General features: G+C 44.3%; 1 protein-coding gene across 1 annotated transcript in view; it reads left to right on the top strand.

Annotated features, from left to right (window-relative positions):
• LOC124797921 (venom dipeptidyl peptidase 4-like) overlaps positions 1-16998 on the top strand; it is a 425918-nt gene that overhangs the window by 214422 nt on the left and 194498 nt on the right. Inside the window, exons 4-6 of the mRNA XM_047261054.1 lie at positions 2251-2331; positions 9131-9183; positions 10343-10533. Coding sequence (XP_047117010.1) covers positions 2251-2331; positions 9131-9183; positions 10343-10533 — 325 coding nt within the window. The remainder of the gene's footprint in view (positions 1-2250; positions 2332-9130; positions 9184-10342; positions 10534-16998) is intronic.

The raw sequence follows: 16998 nt of genomic DNA, 5'->3' as shown, positions 1-16998 counted from the left end.
AATGTTCATGGCTGGAGAGTTTGGTAGCCAATGGAAGTTTTTAAACTCTGAAGAGTGTTCCTGGAGCTACTCTGTAGCAATTCTGGACGTGTGGGATGTCGCATTGTCCTGCTGGAATTGCTGGAAAGCCCGTCGGCATGCACAATGGACATGAATGAATGCAGGTTATCAAACAGGATGATTACGTACGTGTTACCTGTCGGGGTCGTATCTAAAGGTATCAGGGGTCCCATATCACTCCAACTGCATACGCCCCACACCATTACTGAGCCTCCACCAGATTGAACAGTCCCATGCTGACATGCAGGGTCCGTGGACTCATGAGGTTGTCTCCATACCCATACATGCCCACCAGCTCAATACAATTTGAAACGAGACTCGTCCGACCAGGCAAACGGTTACCAGTCATCAACAGTCCAATTTCGGTGTTGACGGATCCGGGTGAGGCGTAAAACTTTCTGTCGTGCAGTCACGAAGGATACACGAGTGGGCCTTTGGCTCCGAAAGCCCATATCGATGATATTTCGTTGAATGGTTCGCACGCTGACACTTGTTGATGGCCTAGCATTGAAATCTGCAGAAACTTGCGGAAGGTTTGCTGTTCTGTCACGTTGAACGATTCTCTTCAGTCGTCGTTGGTCCCGTTCTTGCAGGATCGTTTTGCGGCCGCAGCGATTTCAGATATTTGATGTTTTACCGAATTCCTGGTATTCAGGATGCACTCGTGAAATGGTCGTACGGGAAAATCCCCACTTTATCACTACCTCGGAGATGCTGTGTCCCACCGCTCGTGCGCCGATTATAATACCACGATGAAACTTACTTAAATCTCGATAACCTGCCATTGTAGCTACACTTGTGTTATGTAGGCGTTGCCGACCGCAGCTCCGTATTCTGCCTGCTTACATATTTTTGTATTTTAATATGCGTGCCTATACCAGTTTCTTTGGCGCTTCAGTGTATAAACAGCAACAAGCCACAAGCACCGTTTAAAAATTTTTGTTTAAATCAAACCATTACTGGATTCCGATTTATTAGAAAACCATCATCAGATGGCTTTTACAGATTCCCATGCTTTCTTGATGAGGCATTGTTTTGCACTTGCTATTGGTTTGGTGTCCTAATGCCCTAAAACCTTTTGTACTTGTTATTGGTTTGTTGCCCTGAGGTAAACAAGAAGTTTTCTGTTCTCAATTTTGTAAACTTACGACAGTTTTTTTTCTTTCTGACCTCACAGAAGCGGTCATGAAACGTTTTTAAGGTTCTATGCGATAAATTCGTCTTGTATTTGTGTTACGCATTTTGAAGTTAATACATTTTTCAACTGTTCTTGATGTGAGACCACAGTCATATAGATTTTATTGAAAGAAGTTTCAACTATTTGATTTTAGTAGTTCATTTATTTTATGCGATCATGATTTCAGCTCTGTAGCTATTTTCAAGTGCATGTTGAACTGTTAAAACACATTTTAACATTTCAACACACACTTGCGAATCGCTACGAAGCGGAAATAATGTAAAATAAATGAACAATCAACACTCAAATGGCGTTTTTTTTTTAAAAAAAAATTAACACATTTTTGTTCATGCACTGTGTGAGTGCTGATTCATTCTCTGGAAACTTTTTTTTACATGGAAAATGTTATTGTGTAGTTAAAACGCACATGAAAGTATTAAATCAGTTTCGTGTAAGGACACCTTTAGTAAGAAGTTCAGTAAAATCAATAATTTTCTTTGTTGCTTTCCCCTAGTATTCATGTGGAAAATATCGAAATATATCCTACTTAGTACCGTATAACTGTCTGCATTTCAAGAACTTTGTATAAGAATTTTAATATTAACAATAACGCTATTTCTACAAATAAATTACCATTTTGCATTAGACATGGAAAATATAGGTGTGAGGTTGTAACATATAATTTCGTGTAAATCATTGTAAAGTATGTTTCTATAATATCGTCTTTGTCGTCTGGGGGGAAAACCTAATCTAAAGTGGGCCTGAAAGGCTGAAAATCATTTCGTGACATTTTGCAAATCACCAACAGTGAATTCTATTTCTGTTGTTGTCCTACTGAGTCAATCTCCAGCGGAACGCTCATTCTACTTTTTATAAAAATAAATCAGTATGTTGGACTCTCGCATATAGTATTTTTGTAAGTATGTACGAGTTTATTTTTGTGTTTTTTTTGCAGCATGCTCCAAACGCACTATTTATTAGAAAAGTGCATAAGAAAAATGCATGTCTTACAGGTATACAGCAGTATCCAGGCGAACGTGTCTTTGTTGTCGGCAGATGAGCGGTACGTTCTTCTTGGTTATGACGTGGAAAAGGTAAGTCTTCTATTAACTGAAGTTATCATTTTAGTTGCTCTTCCAGAACTCGGAAAGAAGTTCATTGTACAACACCAGTCTAATTTTCTAAGCAGCTTATATTTTTATGTTTTGAAATACGCCTGTAAAGCCAGGTTTTTTGTTGATTTTCCAAGTGAGAGTTTTTCTTGAAATTGAAAAAGATATATATTTCTCTTGAATTAGAAACATCATTAAATTTATGGAGAATCTGCAATAGTGTCCATTTTGAACAATGTTGTCAGCGAGTACATCGAGCTGACATTTGCTGCCTTCTTCGGCTAGTGCTGATCATACAAGAGTGTTGCCATTCTAGAACGTTTGACGCACATACTGACAACTTATACCTATCAACTCTCGTTTTCTTTATTTTCCTCTGCGTTACGATGAGAATTCCGAAGGCAAGTAACGCCATACTTGCATCTGTTTTCTCATGCCAGGGTTGCTCGACGTGCAAACTTAGCTTAAGTGTTTGTGGGCTTTGGAATCAAAGCTGGGAGTAACTACTAGGTTAAAACCTTACATTAGGTTGTCACTCATTATCGGATATATCAAAAGAAATAACACGGCCTGCCTGGGTTCGATTACTGTTTCACTGCACAGACTCTGCCTGTACTAATTTACCAACGTTATCTTGAAGAGTAACAGAAGTGAATGTATGATTTAGTGCGATGCTGCTATAGTACAGCCGGTCCAGTCTTCGTCAGACGGCAGTTTAGTTCGAAAATTTGCAGCTCCATAGTCCAGAAAAAAAGACTGAGATTATAAGTATGCCGTATGTGGCGCTCGCGTAGTGTAAGTGTAATGAGACTCCTCGATTATTAGAACAAATTTTTTTTTAAGAAGCAGCTGGTTCACATACAGAAGAGTCCCCAAACGGACTTCCTTAAGAACAAAAACGGTAATTAAGAAATGCCACACGCCAGCGGATGCAGTTAGTATCGAAGAACAGGAGAGTAAAAAAGACGTATGGAGTAGAAATGGAAAGACAATGGATAGCAAAGTGAAGTGTAACGAGTTTACGTGGCAGGAAATTGGAGAACAAATATGGAGGAGAGGTGGACACGACAGTAATACGAAACGCAAGGTACAGAGCACACGCAAGATTTGTTCTCCATTTGTAACCACCCCTTTTGTAGTCTCGCCCGTTCTCTTTTCCCTTTTCTCTTTTGCAGAGTTTCTTAATATCCTTTTGATCACAAACGCGGGAATTCTGTCATACCTTTCTGCAGCGTTTTGTCGAGCAGCGTATTTGGCGTTATTGTCTGTTGATTCATTGTCAGGAGTTCTCGCATGAGCTTTTGTTCAAGAAAATTGACGTGCCATTTCATCCGACATTTTTCACTGATGTCGTGATTTTTTTCCTTTCAATGAGATTCATCCGCTTTTGGCACGTTTGAAACTAATAAACATATAGAATGAATTTTGCTTTTTGATGAACGGGAAACTCAACAGGTTATTTTTCATACCTTTTCATACATGTTTAATATGCCTCCCTTGAGATCCGCGGCATATGTCAACGCGGTATTTAAATTGTTCTCACTCTGCAGCGAGCATTCCTGAATTACAACTTCCACAGCTGCTGTTATGGGATGTGTCAGTTCATTCATTATTGTTGGTAACAGAGGCACATAAACTCTATTAAAAACACCCACAAGAAATAATCAAATATAGTCAGGTACGGTGATGTAAGGCCAGTAATGTGAGGCCGAATCATTTGATCCAGTGCGGCCGATGCAGCGCAGCGCTCGATAATCCTTTGATTTCAAAATATCCCGAACTTCCAGATGCCAGTGTGGTGGTGCCCCATCCTGTTGGTAAATCAAGTCGTTCGAATCAGTCTCCAGCTGTGGGAAAAGAAAGTTATCAAGCATATCGAGATACGTGCTTCCTGTAACAGTGTTCTCGCCAAAGAAAAGTGGACCATACACCTTTTCCCGTGAAACTGCACAAAACACATTAAATTTTGGTGAGTCCCTCTCATGTTATACAACTTGATGTGGTTGTTCCGTACCCCATATTCTCACATTATGGCGATTCACCTTTCGATTTAAGTGGAGCTTAGTTCCGTCACTTAACACCAAGCGTGGAAGAAAACTGTCATCCTCAATCCTGCCAAAAGCGAAATTACAGAACTCCACACGTTATTGTTTCTTACCTTCACGAAGAGCTTGCAATAGCGGAATTTTGTATGGTTTCATGTAAAAACGTCGACGAAACACACGCCAGACGGACATCGGGGCATGTCGAGCTGTCGAGCTGCACGGCGAACGGATTTCTGCGGATTCCTTGCGAAACTATGCCGGATGCGTTCGACATCTGTGTCACACCCGGGAACGGCCTGGAGATTTGCCTTTGCACAAACAACCTGTTTCTCGGAATTGTTCACCACAATCGTCTAGTGCTCTGTGCTGTAGCGGGATCCACACCATACCTAGTACGAAAGTTAAGCTGCACAGTTATTACTGACCCGCACTGCGCAAAACACAGATCACAAAAAGCTTTCTGTTCGCACGACACCATTTTTACTATAACTGATGTGGGCGCACACTGCTGCTACCTAGCGGGAACCATGTAAAACTCGAGAGTTTGCTCTTTCCAACAGTACGTTGTTCACGCACGTATCTCAAATAACATAATAGTTATGATTTCTTAAATCTGATGATTATTTTTGATACACCCTGTATTTTTTCACGTTTTTTATTTTCCTTTTTGTTGAAACAATTGCGTTTCCTTGCACTATAATATGAATCGGTATTGTTTTCTTTATTTTTACTACAACATCCCTCTGTTTCACGTTACAAATCAAGTATTGAATTAACCGTTGCCAATTTCAATTTTATTGTAAATACTGTTTATTTTTAACTAACAGGAGGATAACTATGTAGAGCGAATATATTCTGTAGGTTACGCAGCCCTTTATATATACTCAGTTTCTAGACGGTTCACCGCTTCTGGTTTATGGGGGAATCTAGTAGGACACAGATCATATACGAGTACTTAAAGACAGCGATCGTTGTTAGCGAACGCCCAGTGGGTATGCAACACACCGGACGTACCGGTAACGTGGGTACGACCGTAACTGACCAAAGGTGCTAGAAGAACTACCGTAGTCCACACTTACTGATCGTAGTCTACGGTAGCCTACGGTAGTTTTACAACTCTGATCTTGGCCCTTAGAGGTGGCAAGGACAGCACGTAATAATGTTGGTCCACAGGTTGCAATGAAAGAAACACTTTATTAGTGAACACACAAAAGAACAGTTCTGACGTGAAACGAAGTATTATTTTCTTCTGTAGAACGATAACGTCTCTCGCTGTAGGTGATAAATCTCTCACTGTTGTCCAGCCCAGTGTGTTTGGTCCTCGGTCTGTCTCAGCTTTGCTCGCTACTTCTCTGAAGAACTTGAAACAGCGCTACATTTCATTGAGTATTGCGATATGTTCTTTTCCGATAGGCACCACTCTCTCATTTCGGCAGAATCGTGGTGTCAGCGGTCTTTACCCTTCGCTGTTTGATCATACTGTGAAGGACGTTCACAGGTCCACTGGCTGTTTGCACAAAAACAGACAGTGTAACAAGTTATCATCACAAGCCTTTAAATGAATGGAAATAACAGAGAAGAGGTATAGGAATTCTCAGCATCTATTAAGCAGTCACACAACCAGTGCATACTGCAAATTTGGTATGAAATGACATTGTAATACCCTGCAGAAGGCATTTTATTGCGTTTGCAGCTGAATTAATAAAAGTTTAGACAAATAACTTTCAGTTACAATAAATTTGGCGAAATCATTCATACTTTACGATATATCAACATAGCACAGAGCAGTTTTTCTGACATTTTGATCCTTTCCCATACTACCTAAAAACTTAATTACCGGATATCCTGATGGTATTACCTCAACCACCGACCGAAGTGGCGCAGTAGTTAGCTCCCTGGATTGAATGGCCACTTGAAATCACCCTTTATACATTGTTACAGCGTATCGCGAATGTGATACAACACGCAACGCACTGCCTATCAACACCATAAACGAAGACGTCTTGCGGTTCGAAGTATCAATTTCAGTAAACTTGTTGCTCGTAGCCCTGAACGCTGAATCGCACGGTTCAGCTAGAAGATTATTTCCACTAAATGGAAGGTATATGGTGTCAGTGCTCATACTAAATGGCGGTTGGGTCTGTCACACGCATACAGATCGATACTTCCCGAAGAAAAGTGAAGCGTCCGGAAGACACCGTAGACATCAAATTCATACACGTACACGCCATCGGTGTGTGCGTAAATGATTCAAGAAAATGAAGGGGGAAGGGGGAGAAAGGCAAAGAAAAGTAAGGGGTTATTGATATCAGCTGCGTCAGGACTTAGGGCGGCATCAGCGGCGACGACTGAAAATGTGTGCCGGGCTGGGACTCTAAAGCCTTGGAGCTCCTGCTTGGTAGGAAGTTATGTTAACCACAGCCGCACCCCGACAGTGTTTATCGCAACTGCGCGGGCCAGCTCTGCACGCCTCTCGGTCTACCCACCCACACTCCCACCATGCGCCAGCTATCGCAGTCACTGACCGTGCCTTCCGTGCTCGCTACTTGGAGGTTCCCGCAGGGGGTCGGACGTAATTGCGCATCCACACTGAATGTGGTTAATCCATTGCTCATCGAGGCGAATCAATTATGTGATTACGTGGTGTCTGTTGTTCGTGAATAGCAGTTCGTGAATAGCGGTGTTACCAGCCCTGGTAGGGTATATAAAGGGTGTGAACAGCATCAGATGTCCAACGGTCCCAACGCCTTCTCCAAAATCACCTTGACCTTTTTTCCGCATGGTGTAACCAGTGGCTCCTGAAAATCAATCCTTCGAAGACCCAGGCAATCATCGTAGGTCGTACCACTCGCTCCTTCCAGCTCCTGGATTTCTCCCTTACCATCTGCACCCGTCCTGTCTGCCTCTCCCCCACCCTCACCTACCTTGGCCTCACCATTGACCGTCACCTCACCTGGATCCCTCATCTTCGCTCCATCCAATCCAAAGCCCACAACTGCCTCCGACTCCTCAAACTCCTCTCTGGCCAGACATGGGGGTTGCACCCTTCTACCATCCTCCACACCTACATATACTTAATCCGTCCCATCTTCTGTTATGCCAGTCCCGCCTGGATATCTGCCCCCCCCCCCCCCCAAATTCTATGTGCCTCCAGAACCTCGAGTGTCATGCACTCCGCCTCGCCTTCCGTATACGCCTCCCGTACCCACGCCGATCCTCTATGACCTCATTCCTTTCCCCCATCTGCTCCTATTCCTCGAACATATTCGCATACTCTACACCTCCCGCCGCCTTGACCCCCTCACCCCCTGGTTGCTCCACTCCTCTCACGTCCCTGCCCCCTGTCACACCTTCACTGTTGTGTCCCCCCTACCCTCCAGCTCTACACCCTTCATCTCCTTTCCCAAGGTGACTTCCATCAACTCCCCCTCCCAGATGATGCCCTCTCTCCCTCCATTTATCCCTCCTATCAACTCTGATCCTCACCCCCCCCTCCTTTCCTCTGTCCTTTTCCCTGGGCTCCCTCTTCCCCCCCTTCCATCCTTTTTTCTCCCCTCCTAACCTCTCCCTACCTCCCTTCTCCCCCCTCCCCCTGAGTCCTTTTGTATTCCCCTCCTCTGCCTTCCCCACTCCCTGTCGCGTCTGCTCAGCATCCCCCACCCCTCTTATGGGTCCTCATCCTCCATTGGCTCCTTCCCCCTCCCCCCCTTCGTTTTTCCTCTCCTTCCCCCCTTTTTCCTATCATCTGTCCAGTTTCCCACCACCTGCTCTAGGCTGTGGTATGTCATATTTGCCAACTTTTTAGTGCAGTGTTCAAGTGAATGTTCAGTGTTGTTCGTCTTTCCAAAGTGTTGCGAACAGAAACCATGCTGTCACTGGGTGCGAATTTTATGTCTTTTGCGAACAGAAACCAGACTGTTGCCTTGTTTTTTAACTGTGTCTATTATTTTACCTGTCTGCTACATATGTATTTTATTAGCACCATCATCCCTTTGTTCTATGTTTTAAGTTCCACGATTTATTTCGCCATGTTACCATTTAAGTCTCCGATTTTATCGCCTGTTTTTATTATTTATTATCTTCATCTTTCAATGAAAAAAAAAAATAAAACAACAACAACAGATGTTGAGTGGTCAGCGTGAAGGGCATGGAGGTGGTGCGTACTCATGCAAGATAGCGTTATCGGCAGTTGCCTCAGTTTGAAAGAGATCTCATTGCGGTGACATTTACTGTGTGTTCGTGCCTCAGTCTAGATGGGTAACATCTTTTCCAACGTTATTTACAAATATTGTAACTTGTTTAACGACGAGAGTGAGTCAAAGTCTGATGATGTCCTTGTAAGCCGAAAACTGGCTATCCAAATGAGTTAATCTTCTTTAACATGTACAATAATGTGCTTTTCATGTAGTACAGGTCCGAAACAAAAAGAGCGCAAGACGAGCTTTGCACCACTTGGAGTGCCAAGTGTAAGCCTATGTCTTGACTTTTAAAACCTTGAACATAGCGAAATTATGGCGTCATAACCAGGTACACTGTGTTCCACAAGACGGCTACAAGTGTTCACTAAATACACTGTACGGCAAAAGTCTCAATGTATGTTTGCATTTTCAAAAACCTTTTTTCCGTAATATGGAACTGTAAATTTAAGCGTATTACGGATAAATTCTCTATTTAAAAATCTAATATAATTACAAACCTGATCTGTTCTACTCACATCCAATATTTTTCTCTTCCAGGTATTCCGACATTCAGCAATTGCGCGTTATGTAGCCTACAACATTGCGAAAAAGTAAGTGAAAATAATGAAGGAATTGTTCACTTTTATGTTAATTTGTATCGTGACCTGTGTTCCAGGTCTGGCAGAAACAGACTTGCCAGAGTTCAGTCCAATAATTCCGTAGTTAAAGAAAGGAACGCTGTCACCGTGATGTTAACAATTGCTGGGTGGTCGTTGGTGCACGTGGGCGTGCTGAAACACTTCTACATAACGCATCCGACACGTGCTGGATGGGATATAAGTCGGGGGAACGGGCAGGTCAGATCATTCGCCGAATATCCTCTCGTTCCAAGAGTCCTCCACCTGCCCTGTAAGATGCGGTAGCGCAGTCAGCCATAGTTATGAAATCAATAGAAGAGATGTGCTTCACCGGAGGGAAGATGAACAAGTGTTCATAGCTCTTAAAGTATGCACTTTAGAGCCCATGTTTACAGGACACTCTTTTCTTCTTATGGTTCGTACTACCACCTCTCAAATCGTGGAAAGCAATGAGCTTGCAGTAGAACAGATTTCTTTCACAGTATCGTAAGTGAAGAAATGCTCAGTGCTCTTAACGTAAGCATTTTAGAGCTCATGTTTGCTAGACTTTTTTGTTTCGAATGATCGTTCCTCTCACATACCTGAATATTGACCATTGCTCCTGGGACACACTATAATAGTTCATGCGAATAAGAAGTTCACCGTCAGAAAGATTTGACCTGCGAACATTGGGGACAAGGGTGGTTGAGGGTGACGGAGAGAAAGACGAATGTGATGCAAACAGGAGTAATGGAGAGGGAAGGGGGGTGGAGAAAGAGATGTCACGGATTGAGAAACCAAAAGAGAAAGAAGTGCGACTGTCACGAGATGGACGCAATTGCTTTACTGCTTGCCAGAGTAAAAAAAAGGCCTTACGTGTTAATTTCCCATCGGTAAGTTGTCAGGTTGGCCAAACGAAGTAATTCAGCATCTTAAATGCAACAGTGCACTGGACTTCCCGAAGTGTATAGAGTCACTTGTTTCAAAGGCCGACAGCGGCAACAGAGAGGGAGTTTACGAATATTTTGCTTACAGAAGGACACAGTAAAAACAGTCCTTTTAAAATCAAAGCACGGAAGGTTTTTAGTACTTTAGATGTTGCGGTATTGCGTGGGATTTGTTATTTTAATGTCATTAACGTTGCTGTCGGCAGCACGACGACGCAGATTGCCGACGGGGAGCGACTGCAGTTCGTGGAGTGGTCGCCAGAGGGCAACGCGCTCGCCTACGTTCTCCAGAACGACCTGTACTACGTGCCGGAGGTGGGCGGGCAGCCAGTGCGTATCACTGACGACGGCGTCCCAGACGTCATCTACAACGGCGTCGCCAACGAACTGACGGACGGTAAGGCGAACGAAAAACTTTTTTTCGATGGTGCTGAGCCACAGTTATGCAATATTTTCTGAAAGAATAAACTGCCATTTGACTTACTGTACCTATCTTCTATGCTATCTAGATTTCGACTTTTATGCCATTATTGAGTACAATGCTAAAAACTCTTAGACCATTAACAGGTCATATCTGGCAAAGTCGGTCCAAAGCAGGTAAACAGGGCTTGTTTACCTGCTGTAGACAGATTTTGCCGGATATGAAGAACTTTTATCATTGTGCTAACTAATGGCACAAAAGCCGAAACCTGGATACAGAAGATAAATACGGTAATAGACAGTCAAATGGCAGTTTATTCTCTCTCTCCCCTCCCCTCACTCTTTCTTTCTCTCTTTCTTCCATTTTTTTTAAAAAGTGAGGCGAACATTGCAGAGTGCTCTTCAAACAAAGTCTCACAGAACTGTGTTACTGGGGATGCCCCTATAGGTCTCAGGTCAGAAATTCGCTCTATTTACCGCTCGTGCACTTCTTCTCGAAACGTGAACGCTGAGTGAGTAATGCTTCCAGAACTTAATTCCTACACGTTAACCAACAGATGATGATATATGTGACCAGCTAGGTAAGTATTCCTGGATTCAACGCTATCACACATTGTCGAGTAATATCTAAAATACGAAACGAGAGAATTTGAAATACAGCCCATAAAACAGGGAAAAGGGAATATAGACATCTAAAAATGAGACGGATAGGAAGTTCAGATTGGTGAAGCAGAAAAGGTTAGCAGAAAACGTTACAGGAGAAATGCAAAAATGTAGAACCATGCTTGACTGCGAGGAAGATAGATGTAGCGCAAAAGAAAATTAAAGAAACTTTTGCAGAAAGGGAAGCAACTATGAGCTCAGATAGCAACACCGTTATGAGCAAAGAAGAGTAGGCGAAAATGTGAAAGGAAAATATACAAGGGAAGTAGCTGCATATTCCTGGCCTAGCAAGAGTATACTCCAGGCAGCTTGTTTCTGTCGCAGCCTATTTGGTTGCACATCACTAGCGCACCTGGCTGACTCTGATATATATACACTACTGGCCATTAAAATTGCTACACCAAGAAGACATGCAGATGATAAACAGGTATTCATTGGAAAAATATATTATACGAGAACTGACATGTGATTACACTTTCACGCAATTTGGGTGCACAGATCCTGAGAAATCAGTACCCGGAACAACCACCTCTGGCAGTAATAACGGCCTTGATACGCCTGGGCATTGAGTCAAACAGAGCTTGGATGGCATGTACAGGTACAGCTGCCCATGCAGCTTCAACACGATACCACAGTTCATCAGGAGTAGTGACTGGCGTATTGTGACAAGCCAGTTGCTCGGCCACCATTGACCAGACGTTTTCAATTGGTGAGAGATCTGGAGAATGTGCTGGCCAGGGCAGCAGTCGAACATTTTCTGTATCCAGAAACGCCCGTACAGGACCTGCAACATGGGGACGCATATTATCCTGCTGAAATGTAGGGTTTCGCAGGGATCGAATGAAGTGTAGAGCCACGGGTCGTAACACATATGAAATGTAACGTCCACTGTTCAAAGTGCCGTCAGTGCGAACAAGAGGTGTAACCAGTTGCACCCCATACCATCGCGCCGGGCGAATACACGCATCCAATGTGCGTTCACCGCGATGGCGCCAAACACGGATGCGACCATCATGATGCTGTAAACAGAACCTGGATTCATCCGAAAAAATGACGTTTTGCCATTCGTGCACCCAGGTTCGTAGTTGAGTACACCATCGCAGGCGCTCCTGTCTGTGATGCAGCGTCAAGGGTAACCGCAGCCATGGTCTCTGAGCTGGTAGTCCATGCTGCTGCAAACGTCGTCGAACTGTTCGTGCAGATGGTTGTTATCTTGCAAACGTCCCCATCTGTTGACTCAGATCCATTACAGCCATGCGGATAAGATGCCTGACATCTCGACTGCTAGTGATACGAGGCCGTTGGGATCCAGCACGGCGTTCCGTATTACCCTCCTGAACCCACCGATTCCATATTCTGCTAACAGTCATTGGATCTCGACCAACGTGAGCAGCAATGTCGCGATACGATAAACCGCAATCGCGAGAGGCTACAATTCGACCTTTATCAAAGTCGGAAACGTGATGGTACGCATTTCTCCTCCTTACACGAGGCATCACAACGTTTCACCAGGCAGCGCCGGCAACTGCTGTTTGTGTATGAGAAATCGGTTGGAAACTTTCCTCGCGTCAGCACGTTGTAGGTGTCAATCACCGGCGCCAACCTTGTGTGAATGCTCTGAAAAGCTAATCATTTGCATATCACAGCATCTTCTTCCTGTCGGCTAAATTTCGCGTCTGTAGCACGTAGAACGTCATCTTCGTGGTGTATGAATTTTAATGGCCAGTAGTGTACTAGATTTTCGTAAAATATGTGTCGAATATTTTGAGACGTGGTGGCACTCATCGAAACCAAAAAAAAAAAAAAGTCCAATAAACATGGGTCTGAAAACGCATACTTCCTAAGATAAGTCCAAGAAACATGGGTCTGGAAATGCATACTTTCTGGATTAACACGTGTTTATAGGAGGTGCCATCCATTCGTGAAAATGCACCACTCTACCCTCCGGCGTAAGGATTGACGCACCCTTTGAAGTATACCTGCTGGCACGCATTGAAGTCGCGAGCCTGTAGAGTCCGCACATCGGTGATTGGCGTGGCGTAGACCATCTCCTTCAAGTGTCCCCATAAACAAAAGTCTAGGGGATTCAAGTGTGGGGAACGAGCAGTTCAAGGTGTGAGGCGCCCCGACCAATCCAGTGGTCCTGAAATATCTGTGTTAGATGGTCGTGCACTTTGCGACGAAAGTGTGCCGGTGCGCCATCATACATGAACCACATTTGTATTCGTTGCCGCAATGGCACAGCCTCCAGCAAGGTAGGCAATACATTAAATAGAAATTCCAGATAATGCGCCCCTGTTAACATTTGTGTTAGCACGTATGGCCCTAACAGTCCATTGTCAAGTATACCTGCCCACACGTTGATTGAAAGCTGGTGTAGGTGTCCTCTTTCCCGAATTGGTTGGGGATTCACATCTGCTGGTTATGGAAATTCTCTTGTGAACCGCGCCTCATCGGTAAATAAAATCTTGGATGTGAATAGCAGATCTGAGACACACTTCTACAGCAGCCATTGACAAAACCGCCGTCTGCTATGATGATCCTGTGGCCTTAGGGTCCGAGTGCGCAGTGGGTGATATGGGTACAGCAGATAAGAGGGTGTGACACGACTTCTCCTGCTGCTGGTCCCAGTGGTTTCTTCCATTGAACGTAGCACATGCTCCTCCATGTCAGCTGTGCGGGACCTTTCGCTGCCAGTCTTCCGAGGTGCAAGGATACCTGTGTCCCTCAGACGCTGGAAAAGTCTGCCGAACAGGTTATCACAGGGCACTCTGCGCTGTAGATATTTTTCAGCGTTTTAGGGTATGGGCTCGCAGGCTACATTCATTTGCTAAACAGTAGCAGAAAATCGTATCAGCTATTTCACTTGACAAGTAGTAGGCTTCCATTGCTAACAAGCGGTGGAAGAGAGAAAACATATATATGTACTACACCAGTTGTACGTACACACCGCGCAATAACGGTAAACACATAACTGAATCCTCGTTTGGATGAAGGTAAAACACCATGATACGTACCCAGAATCGACAGTACTGTACAATAAGGCACACAAACATGACGAAAACTAACGTAGCCTACAATACGAATCGAACCACACAACTGACTGCAGACTAGCTCAAAATGGTTCAAATGGCTCTAAGCACTATGGGACTCAACATCTGAGGTCAGCAGTCGCCTAGACATAGAAACTACTTAAACCTAACTAACCTAAGGACATTACATACAGCCATGCTCGAGGCAGGATTCGAACCTGCGACTGCAACAGCAGCGCGGTTCCGGACTGAAGCTTCTAGAACCGCTCGCCCAGCAGACTAGCTAATGGTAGGTGGAGTACTGTGCCTAAGACATCATAATACCCTGCCGACGCATTTAACGGAGTGCCAATGCAGCCGACTCTGCTAATATATCAAACAAGCGTCGCAGAGCCCTTCCTATAAACACGTGTTTATCTCGGAATGTGTGCGTTTCCGGACGCATGTTTGTCGGACTTTTCTTGTTTCAATGAGTACTACCACCTCTCAAGGTCTTCGACACATTTTTTCGAACACCCTGTATAGTGCCTACTGGCCAGTCGCACGGGTGCATTCAATCTAGAGCTGCTGCTCGATCACTGGAGTGGCGTGCGCTGTCCCCTCCAGATGTGAAATAAATCACTCATGTGCACATGCTTAGAAAGAGGTTCACACCGTCATGCCTGCCTCTATTTGGGTGTGGGGATGGACAGGCGCACAGCGAGTAGGCGCAAGGAAGACGGACATAAACTCAACCGTTAGACGGACAGACTGTTTCTAACAGACTGAACCGTACCTGGCCTGTGGCCACGTAGATGTTGTGGAGCACATACTGAGACTAGAGTGGCCGTCACGAAATTAAAGGTCACATACGCCGCGTGCAGCCCACAGGCGCTGAGCTCTGTGATTCGCCCACCTCGTAACTCTGTTCTCACATATGCACTGATATAAGTGCAGTAGATCGGCGATGGGTGAGCGTTCAGTGTTTCTGTGCGATATCGTGTGTTCACTTGTGGTTTCATTATTCCGTGGAACGGTGCAGTGACGTGTATTTGGTAGTGATAGTGGTGCAGGAGCAAGTGCGCAAGTGTCGTACTACTCCTGTCGATGCGTGCAAAGGAAAAAAAGACATTCGAAAACAATCTGAAACTGTCGTACAGAATGTACTGAGTTCTTTTACTGATCTGACCAACAGGGTAGAGACCAGCAATAATATACATTTCGCGCCAAGTTGAGCAACTGCCAGCAAAATCTTGTGGTTCTTCGGAATCGACTATATTCCATATTAACAGTGCAGTAAGATCGGCAGGATCTCTGTATGTGAGCGTGTGTTTTCATTCTCCATAAAAGGGATATAAATGAATACGGAAATCTACGGAATTTGACGGTTTTGACAAAAAATAAATGAATAGAAATATCCTTAAATAGTACGACAAAAGCAAATATCCGATGGCTAGAAAAAGAGACAACGATCTCAGTGAAAAAATTAATTCCTCGGGCTCTGACGTCTCCATTCTTTGTATCCTCTGCTCATTAGGTTTTTAATTCGGAAAGTGTAATGAGGGACGAAAATTTTTTATGGAGTCCAACCACATTGTTGCAGCAAGAGCGAAATTTTGTGTGCAATGTACTTATTGCGCGCTAAGGACAATAATCTTGTAGTATACTTCGATAAAACTTGGGTCTAACAAAACCATACGCACAAATACACGAGGGTCGTTCAATATGTAATGCCCACATTTCTTTCTCAGAACATATTTATTGTTAGGGGTCAGAATTTGGTGACAATATACATCAACATGTCTTATCAATGTCCTATTTTTCTGCATAATCTCCATCACGTTCTATGGCCGTACGTCAACGTAGAAGAGCACGTATTCCCTGCTGGTAAAAGTTCTTGTCTTGTAGGCGTAGTCATGTTTTCACTGCATGACTGACACTCTCGTCATCTTCAAAGTGTGTGCCCCGTAGAGAATCTTGATGAGGCCCAAAGAGATGGAAGTCCGAGGGTGCCAGGTCTGGACTGTGGGGTGGATGAGACAATGATGTCCAACTCAATTTGGCGATGTGTTCTCGAGTTCTCAGACTTGTGTGTGGGCGTGAATTATCGTGTTGGAGCTAGATTTCTGCTGGGTTCTTGTCCAACCGAATACGTCACAAACGATTCTTGAGTTTATTCAGAGTCTTCACGTATGCCTCTGAATTGATGGTTGACCCTCTTGGCATCACATCCTCGAGAATGACGCCATCATCCGAGAAAACTGTCACCATGACTTTTCTGGCAGAGGGGGTTTTCCTGAATTTCTTCTTTTGTGGTGAATGAGGATGATGCCACTCCATGGACTGCCTTTTTGTTTCTGGCGCAAAGTGGTGCACCCAGATTTAGGCTCAGACTATGGGACCTAACTTCTGTGGTCATCAGTCCCCTAGAAGTTAGAACTACTTAAACCTAACTAACCTAAGGACATCACACACATCCATGCCCGAGGCCAGATTCGAACCTGCGACGGTAGCGGTCGCGCGGTTCCAGACTGTAACGCCTAGAACCGCTCGGCCACTCCGGCCGGCGCACCCAGCTTTAGTTCTCCATAACGATCCGTGACAGAAAGGCCTCTCGGTTGGTCTCAAAACGCTTCAACAATTCAGATAAAATGGCCTTTCTTTTTGTGGTCCAATGTGAGCATTCGTGGAATCCATCGTGAGCACCTCTTCGAATATCCGAGAGTCTCGATCATTGCAGACGCACATACAACGCTGACCGACAACTG

Source organism: Schistocerca piceifrons, chromosome 5 (genome assembly GCF_021461385.2).
Source record: "Schistocerca piceifrons isolate TAMUIC-IGC-003096 chromosome 5, iqSchPice1.1, whole genome shotgun sequence".
In the NCBI taxonomy this organism is placed as follows: domain Eukaryota; kingdom Metazoa; phylum Arthropoda; class Insecta; order Orthoptera; family Acrididae; genus Schistocerca; species Schistocerca piceifrons.
The sequence above is the reverse complement of the archived record's forward strand: the minus strand, read 5'-3'. Positions and strand labels throughout refer to the sequence as shown.